This window comes from Mus pahari, chromosome 22 (assembly GCF_900095145.1).
Source record: "Mus pahari chromosome 22, PAHARI_EIJ_v1.1, whole genome shotgun sequence".
Classification (NCBI taxonomy): domain Eukaryota; kingdom Metazoa; phylum Chordata; class Mammalia; order Rodentia; family Muridae; genus Mus; species Mus pahari.
Window position 1 is genome coordinate 29,568,386 of NC_034611.1, and position 9,647 is coordinate 29,578,032.

Sequence of the window (9,647 nt, forward strand, 5' to 3'; positions counted from 1 at the left end):
AAGAAGAAACAATCTACACAGGTGTGGGAGGAAGGAGTAAGTGGAGCCAATTCACAGGCAGTATGGCTAATGGGGGAAGATCAGGAGGAAATGAGTTTGAGAAAGAAGGAAGCTGGATGCTTCAGTCCTTCTTAGAAGGGGGAGCAAAATACTCACAGGAGGAAATATGGAGACAGTGTGGAGCAGAGGCTGAAGGAAAGGCCATCCAGAGACTGCCCCACCTAGGGATCCATCCCATATACAGTCACCAAGCTCAGACACTATTGCTGATGCCGGGATGTGCTTGCTGACAGGAGCCTGATATGGCTGTCTCCTGAGAGGCTCTGCCAGAACCTGACAAATACACAGGCGGATGCTTGCTGCCAACCATTGAACTGAGCACTGGGTCCCCGATGGAGGGGTTGGAGAAGGGACTGAAGGAGCTGAGGGGGTTTGCAGCCCCATAGTGGAAGCAACAGTGTCAACTGGCCACTGGAGTTCCTAGGGACTGGAATACCAACCAAAGAGTACTCATGGCAGAAAAGGGCCTTGTTGGTCATCAGTGGGAGAAGTGGCCCTTGGGCCTGAGGAGGGTTTGATGCCCCAGTGTAGGGGAATGCCAGGGTGGGAAGGCAGGAGTGGGTGGGTGGGTGGGTGGGTGGGTGGTTGGGGGAACACCCTCATAGAGGCAGGGGGAGGGGGGATAGGATAGGGAGTTTGTGGAGGGGAGACCTGGAAAGGGGATAACATTTGAAATGTAAATAAAATATCCAATAAAAGAAAGACAAAAAAAGAAGGAAGTCGGGAACTCCATAATTCTGAGCTTTCTGTCATTCCAAGGATTTTAGTCCTTTCTCTAATGACACTGGAATCCTTGAAAGCATTTTTATGTGAGAAACAAATTAACTAGATTTTTTTTACTTTAGAATAATCTCTCTTTAGTTCGTCATGGAAATCACATTAGAAGGTGGTAATTTATGGAGTCAGCAGACTCATGGGAAGAGTAAGACTGTAGTCAGGGAGGAGATGGTGGGGTTTGATGAGAGCCGTGGAAATTGAGGGCAGAGGGAGAATGGTAGAGACTCTCTTGTGTTCAACCACTTTCCTGAGTTCTCTGAACTTTTCTCTTCTCAGCCACAAAATGAAGTAATAATATTGTTGTCTAAATATAACGTTTCTTAGCTAGTACCTGGCATTTAGTAAGTATTTAACAAGTGATAGCTCTTGTTGTTGTTATTATTGTCATTGTCTTAATGTGACCCAAAACAGGAGGCTTTGTCCTCGAAAGCTTGTGAACATATTTGGGCATGTGATAGTGATCTATAGATTTAGAATCTAATAAATAAGAATCTTTCTACATGATGTATTCTGGGAACACATTTTTAGGACGATGATAATGCCTGGTTCTTTGTTTTCATCCCTTAGGACCCCTTGGAAGAGATTATACGGTACTTCACAAACAACAGTTGACAGCAAGGAGGTCAAAAACTTCCAGGCCCTGGCTCACACGTGGTGGGATGAGTACGGGAAGTTTGCGCCTCTTCATTCTATGAATGACCTACGGGTGCCATTCATTAGGTAACAGTCCAGAAACCCCCTTTAAGTCTTAACTTAAAAGTGCATCTTTTGGTAATCGGCATTCACTTCCCTTTTGCTTTCAAAATTTTATATTTTAGGGTTGCTTTGGAAATTAGAAATATTTCTCGCCATGATTTAAAAGTATTAGCTTTAGGGTGGAGAGATGATTCAGTAGTTAAGAACCCTTGCTGCTCAAATAGGGCTTGGTTCCCATCACCCACATCAGGCAGCTAGACAACCACTCTAGCTCCACGGGGTCTGACATCCTCACTTGGCTTCCGAGGGCACCCTGGGCTCATATTCACATACCCAGAAGCATAATTTAAAATTAAAAAAAAAAAAAACTCTTTAAAGCCATTAACTTATAGAAACAATACTAAAATCTCAGGTTGCATTTACAACTTAACTGAAAACATGTTTTTGGCTCTATTAGGTCAGTTAGAATTCCGTCCTGATGAAATGGAACTAACGTGCTGTGTCTTGAAGGTCCTTCTATAGCTGCTGATTTGCCTTGGCCTTGGTGACCTTTAGGCAGTTCTGATAAAGGAATCATTGCAGAGACAGATTGGCTCACCGGACTCTTACATTGATTGAGAGCTTACATTGATGGGGCTCTAGTGCCAGCCTTTGAAACCCACTTGGATAAGTGAAATGGGAACCATGCGTTTCAATGGGAGGTGAAGAAAGGTCTGAGCAAGGAAGATTGGGAGCGCAAAGTATGTCTAAGCCTTTTAGCGAGCTCCTGTCTCAATTAAGACAGTGAAATAAGCAAATTAAATTAAATTAAAGTGAATATTTCCTGGAAGACTGTATATATTGTTGATAAATGTAGTTGTCTGTTCTTATATCTTTTGAATTTTGTTTCTAAAGAGACAATCTTTTGAAATCAAGTGCTAGTCACCATCCAGGAAAGCCTTTATCTGGGATGAAGATTCTTGACGTTGGCTGTGGCGGTGGGTTATTAACTGAAGTAAGTGCCTGAGAGAGCCTTTCCCATTTTTCATGCCCATGAGATGTTTTTAATGTGCCTAATAGTGCTAGTATGCGTAACTAAATTCTTACACCACTCAAACAGTAATTAAGTAGATCGCATCAGGATGTTTGTAGAAACAGTGCATTTCAAATGAATTCCAACTCATTCTTCAAGTAGCTTAAGAATTTTATGCATGCATTTAATGTGTTTTGACCAAAATTTTGTTATTTGGGGTAAAAAAAATGAGAAGTGGGTTTCTGCTTCATTTATCCTTTTAGCAAATAATATTCTTAGTGGATAGTATAATTTTAATATTATTGTAAAAGTTCTGTTTTCAAAATTTAAAAAAAAAAAAACAAAATTTCGTGAAACTCTACTGAAATTTTTAGGTTTTGTTTTTAATAATAAATGGGCATACGTCATTCAAATAGCTTTGTTTGATCTCTTCCATCCCAAGAAATTAGACAGTTTCTATGAGGTTAAATACAGGTTTTGTCTGTTTTTTATACATCTCAAAGCCTTCAAGAACTTTGCTACTTGTTGGATCAGTTCTTTTAGGTGCTCTGGAATGCTTAGATGTGTGCTTATTGTCCCTGGGAGGGAGAACTATCCCTTACAACTAAGCTTTCTAGTCTTCATTAGCATGGGATCTTTTGCATCATAATTTTAATCTCTGATAGATATTTTCAGTTATAGTTTTAGTATTTTATATGTTGCCCTTTGAAACATGGGATAGCAGTTTTGACTTACAGAAAATTTTAATTAAATTTTTAAAAATTTCATGAATGTATACTATATCGGCATCATTTCTCCCCCCTCCTTCTCCAATCCTCCCCATTTCTCCATATCAAATCTACGGCCTCTTTTAAAAAATTATTGTTATACATATGTATTAGAATGAATATATGAAATAACCTGATGGTTCTGTTGGTTCTGTTTAGTGTTTCTTGAATGTGTATGTTTTTAGGACTGACTACTTGGTACTAGATGACCAATTTGGATAACATTTGTATTGTTAACAAGTGTTCTCTTTTCTTCTTGAGCATAACAGTTTTTATGCCATTAGCCTCTAGGGAGACTGGGAGCTTCAGTTGTTGGAATTGATCCTGTGGCTGAAAACATTAAGATAGCACAGCACCATAAATCCTTTGATCCGGTCCTGGATAAGAGAATACAGTACAAAGTGTGTTCCCTGGAGGAGACCGTGGATGAGAGCACGGAGTGTTTCGATGCTGTTGTGGCTTCTGAAGTTGTAGAGCATGTGAGCAACCTGGAAATGTTCATACAGTGCTGCCATCAAGTACTGAAAGTAAGGGTTCTTGTTTCCTTCCTAAAGTGTGGCTCCATAGCATGTATTGTGCTGGGGCACTTTTAGCAGTTCAGCAAGTAAGACAGGACAGAAAGACTGACAGAGAATGATTAGGGCCTGGTGTCTCTGCCAGAGAGGATTTCTGCCCTGAGTTACCTTCCATAACAGGTCATGCCAGAGTCTGATGAGGCCTAATGCTGCAGTCACCTATGACCTATAAGTATTTATAAAGATTGTAAAATTATGCTTATGGGTATGCATATGTGAGTGCCAGTCCCTGCAGAAGCTAGAGCTATGCGACCCTCGATCCTCGTGGATGTGGAGTTACAGGAAGTTGTGGACTTCCCAGTGTAGGCATTGGGAAGTGAACTTGGGTCCTCTGCAAGAGCAGTACGCACTCTTAACCACTGAATTGCCTCTCCAGCCTTGGTCCATGTTTATTTCTTTAAAATTTGTCTTCCTTTATTTTGTATTATCTGTGTGTGACTGTTTACTTTGACGTATGTCTGTTTACCATGTTTGCATTGTCCTCAGAGGCCAGGAGAGGGTGTTAGATGCCCTGGGATTGGAGTTAAATATGGTTGTGAGCCACTATGTGGGTACTGGAAACCAAACCTGGGGTCTCTGGAAGAGCAGCCAGTGCTCTTAATTAGAGTGGTCCCTCTTGCCCCTGCTCATATATTTTAAAGAAAGTTTTATTTCATTTTATTTTATTTCCACTTATTGAAAATAGTTTTTTTTTCTCATATACTATATCCTGATTATGGTTTTCCTCCCTCTACTCTTCCTATTTCCTCCCCACCTCTCATCCCTTCCGGACCCACTCCATGTCTCTTACTGAAAACAAACAGGCTTCTGAGGGACAATTATAATATAATAAAGTATGATATATGATATGATATGGTATGATATATGATATGGTATGGTATGATATGGTATGATACATGATATGATATGGTATGATATAAGATATGGTATGATATATGATATGATATAATATGATATGATAAAACAAAAAACTAACACATCAGTCTTGGACAAAACAAACAAAAGGAAAAGCGCCCAAGAGAAGACACAAGAATCAGAAACATACTTGTTTGCACATGCACGAATCCCATAAAAACACTAGCTGGAAGCCATAAAATATGCACAGAGAACCTGGTACAGACCTGTGAGGGCTTTTGATGCCCTCCATCACCTCTGAATCTTATACTCTTCCTGCTTCCTCTTCCTCAGGCTTTCCGAGGGAAAGGATTTGATGGAGACATTACTTTTAGGGCTGAGTGTCCCAAAGTCTCTTATTTTCTGTACAGTGTCTGGCTGTGGGTCTCTGAATTTGTTCCCATCTGCTGCAGGAGGAAGCTTCTCTGATGATGACCGAATGAGGCACTGATGATCTATGAGTATAGCAAGCACAGTATCATTAGGAGTCATTTCATTGCAATGGTTGTTTGTTTTTTTCAGGCTACCTAAGTAGTGTGGTATATGGGCTCCACCTTGTGGAGGAGGCCTTAAGTCACATCAGATATTGCTTGGTTCCTCCTCCAGACTTTGTGCTTCCATTGCCCTAGCATTTGTCGCTTGCAGGACACTGCGTAGAACAAAGCATTTGTGGCTACTTAGTTTGGTATTTGCATGTCTCTTTTGGTTTCATGCAAAGTACCTTCCTGTATGAGAGACACTAGTTCATAGGGAAGAAGGCTTTATATTGCCCCAGCTAGACTTCTCCATCTTCAATGAGTTGTGTGCCTGTTGCTTGCTGTCAGTTTGTGAAGAGCAACCTGTAGTTTTGGCAACAGCCTGGGTTGTTTTGGGAGTCTCATGGGACTTCTTTGGCCAACAAATCAACAAAAGATGTCCATTTGGGGCTCTGACCTCCCCCGTTATTTGGTGATTTTATTTAGATTGCTTTCATGTGTGTATTTATTTTAGGAAGCTTCTACTGCATTAGATTTCTACTTTATCCCCCAGATTGCCCCTAATTTTAACTGTCTTTCCCTGTCTTCTTTCCTTTGTCCCCCTCTCCCTGTCACCTATTGGTCCTCCCATTCTAGCCCCTCCTTCCATCCATAAGTGTCTATTCTGTTTCCCTTTCCTAGTAAGATCTATGTGTCCCTTACTGTATACCTAACCTCTGTGTTGCTAAGGATCGTAGCTTGCTTATTATAGATTTAATGATAACATAGAGCTAATATCCATACATCTGTCTTTCTGAGTCTGAGATACCTTCTCAGGATAATTTTTCCATCCATTTTCCATTGACCTGAAAATTTCATGATCTCATTCTTTTTAACAGCTGAGTAACATTCTAGTGTGTAAATGTACCACATTTTCTTTATCGATTTCATGACATTTAGGTTGTTTCCAATTTCTTGTTATTATCAATAGAACAGCAGTGAGCATGGTTAAGGAAGTGTCTCTGTGATAGGATGAAGCATTCTTTTGGTATAGCCGATCTTGAGGTAGATAGATTCCCATCTTTCTGAGGAACTGACTGCCACACTGATTTCCATGGCGGCTGTACGAGTTTGCACTCCTGCCAACAATGAATGAGGATTCCATCATGAGCTATCAACAGAACACTTACAAACTCATGAAAACTGAGCAACCCACAACTGAATGAATAATGGGTAAAGACAGGTAGTAAGAAAGAATTGAAGGCTTTCTGGAATTGAATGAAAACAGATACAACTCCTTTGGGATGCGATCTCTTTTTCTGTTCTAGAGCTTTCGGGGTGCTGAGCTTGTTAGTATACTATCTCCAGTTTTTTATGTAGGCTCTTAGAACTGCTTTTATGTTCTTATTTTCAGTCTTCCTCTCCCTCTCCCTCTCCCCCCCTCTTGGTTTTAGTGCTAGGATTAAACACAAGCATCACCACCACCCAGCTTAATTTCTTTCTTAACATCTGTCTTACTTGTTTTTCATTCAGTAGTAGGTTGTTCAGTTCCCATGAGTTTTTCAGTTTTCTGTTGTTTCTGTTGTTGTTTATAGCCAGATTTAATCCATGGTGGTCAAATAGGATGCTGAATATTATTTCAGTTTTCTTCTATCTGTTGAGACTTGATTTGTGTCTGAATATGTGGTCAGTTTTGGAGAAAGTTTCATGAGGTGCTGAGAAGAAGGTATATTCTTTTATATTTGGATGAAATGTTCTGTAAATATGTTAGGTTCATTTGGTTTGTAATGCCAATTAACTCTGGCATTTCTCTGTTTAGTTTTTGCCTCAATAATCTGCCTATTAATGAGAGTGGAGTATTGAAGTCTCCCACTATTAGTGTGTTAGGGTCAATATGTGATTTAAGCTGTAGTAGTGGTTCCTTAACAAACTTGGGTGCCTTTGTGTTTGGTGAATAGATATTAAGAATTTCTAAGACTTCTTGGTAGGATTTTCCTTTGATTAATATGTAGTGTCCTTCCCTATCTCTTCTGGTTAGTTTTGGTTCAAAGTCTATTGTTAAATATTAACATTTAATATTTATATTTTACATATAAATATATTTGTTTATATATAAACTTTTATATTATAATTTTAATATTAAATGTTAATAATAGCTTCATTTAATTCCATTTGCTTAAAATATGTTTAACTTTGATGTTAAGGTGTGTTTCTTAGATGCAGCCAAAGGATGGATTCTATTTTTACCTCTATTCTATTAGTCTGTGTCTTATTGGGGCATTGAGACCATCGATATTGAGAGATATCAATGAGCAGTGCATTGATTCCTGTTATTGTTATGGTGGTGGTGGCAGTCCGTGTGTGTGTGTGTGTGTGTGTGTGTGTGTGCGCGCGCGCGTGCCCATGTGTGTACATGTACATGTGTGTGTTTCCCTTTTGATTTGCTAGCCTGGGATTATCTATATCTTGTGTTTTCTTGGGTGTGGTTAATCTCTTTAAGTTTGTGTTTTCCTTCTAGCACCGTCTGTAGAACTGGTTTTGTAGATAGACATTTATTCTATTGTGCCTTCAATGCATGAGATCCTCTCTTCCATCTCTTGTATTGGTCTGGTGAGGCTTGCCTCTGTGGTTTCTGTTTGTGTTCCTAAATTTGTCATTTGTAGATTTCCCTCCATTTGAGATTTTTTTTTTCCTAATTCCAATTTCAGGTTTTAAATTGTTTTATTCACTTCCTTCTTCTTCTTTTTTTTTTTTTTTTTTTTTTTGTATTCACTTCCTTCTACTGTTTGTGTCATCATAGATTGTGCTAAGGAATGTATTTATTTTCTCCTTATGGTCCTCTGTTATATCCATACAGGCTAGTCTAAGGTATTTTCTTGTACTTCAGTTATAATACCCATCACCTTCTAAATTAGGGTTGCTGGGCTCTAGTAGAGATGTATTGTCCTGGATGTTATTGGTTGTGTTTTTACACTAGCATCTAAGTATGTGGCATTGGAAGGTTATAATTCTAGGTGCTGATATCTGTTCTTGTCTTTGTTGGGTGGACGTTTTGTTCCTTGGTTTGTCTCCTCTCTGGTTCTTAGGCAAGTGTGGTGGCTGTGTGTTGCCTGGTAGGAAATTCTTCTGGGATCCCCATAGGTGTAGTCTCTGGGGTCCAGGTAAACTGGGTTCCTAAGTATTAGAAGCTGACACATAGACATGGGAATGAGCTAGGGTTGTGTGTGGCAGAGGATGGGGTCCACAGGAGGGAGGGGAGCAGGATGATCCCCGAGATGTGCTCCGTCCATGGGATTGAGGTAGATGGAGGGTGAGCTGAGACCCCTGCAGCTCTGTATGCTACAGAGCTGAGGAATGAGGAATGGAGGGAGGGAGAGGTGGAGATCTGCAGAGGCCTACCTGCTCTGCTGGCTGCACATCCCAGGAGCTGCCTGCTAGGATTGCAGGCTGAGATAAAGCAGTGAGTGGGGGAGGAGATCAGGGGACATCTGTGTGATCCTCTGGAGGTGGGCATGGGAGGGAAGGGAGCCAGAAGCAAGTGGTTCACTGCAGAGTGGGGGTGGGGCGTGTGAGCTGGGGGATTGGATTTGGAGGAACAGAAGGAGAGGTAAAGATCTGCAGTTAGCCTACCTGCTTCCCTGGCTGCAAGTCAGAAAGCTTTCTATTAAATAAATGAATTGTAGATTTACAGATGAATTGCAAACAGAATGACTTTGCATTCACCTGTTTTTCCTTTATATTAACAGCTCACATATGGGTAGAAACTAAGATGTGTCACATGAGGTACTTAGTGTCCCTAGGTTGAAGGGGACACTTCCTCTCAGATGCTCACCCTTCACTGTATTCCCTGAAAATACTTTTCTGTACCCAAGCCCCTCACTTGCCTCTTCAGTGTTCCTTTCCCATGAATAATCCCTGGTACATATCTACAGACGAGCGATGAATAGTGCCATTGCCTTAGTAATTGCAGAGAGAGCATGCTAAGGTTCAGCAGTTTCTCCACTAACATTATTTTTCCAGTATGTATCCAACCTAGACTTCTGCATTGCATGGAATTGCTATGTTTCCTTCATCACCCTCTATCTTTGACATTTTTATACTTTTTATTACATTTCAATTTAGTGTGTGTGGGTGCCTGTGGGGGTTGCTCATGCTCATATAGATCATGTGTTGAGGTAGAGGACCGCTTGAGGGGGTTAATTCTCTCCTATCATGTACATCCTAGGGATGGGGTTGGAACATCAGCCTTTCTGTCAGGTACCTCTACCCCCGGAGCCACTCACTGGCCCACATCTCCAACAGTTTCGAAGAGTTTTATCTTAAATACAATTCTATTGGGTTCATTTCCTACTTTCCAAGTGAAATCCTTAGTAGTTTTTGTATTTATATTAATATAAATGTCGGAATGGAG

The 9,647-nt window shown here is 40.4% G+C and overlaps 1 protein-coding gene across 3 annotated transcripts in view; it reads left to right on the forward strand.

The window, feature by feature from the left end:
• Positions 1-9,647, forward strand: part of Coq3 (coenzyme Q3, methyltransferase) — a 26,622-nt gene that overhangs the window by 12,417 nt on the left and 4,558 nt on the right. For all 3 annotated transcript variants that reach the window (XM_021222364.1, XM_029533330.1, XM_029533329.1), the window contains exons 3-5: positions 1,405-1,557; positions 2,428-2,527; positions 3,597-3,839. In XM_021222364.1, the coding sequence (XP_021078023.1) occupies positions 1,405-1,557; positions 2,428-2,527; positions 3,597-3,839 (496 nt within the window). The remainder of the gene's footprint in view (positions 1-1,404; positions 1,558-2,427; positions 2,528-3,596; positions 3,840-9,647) is intronic.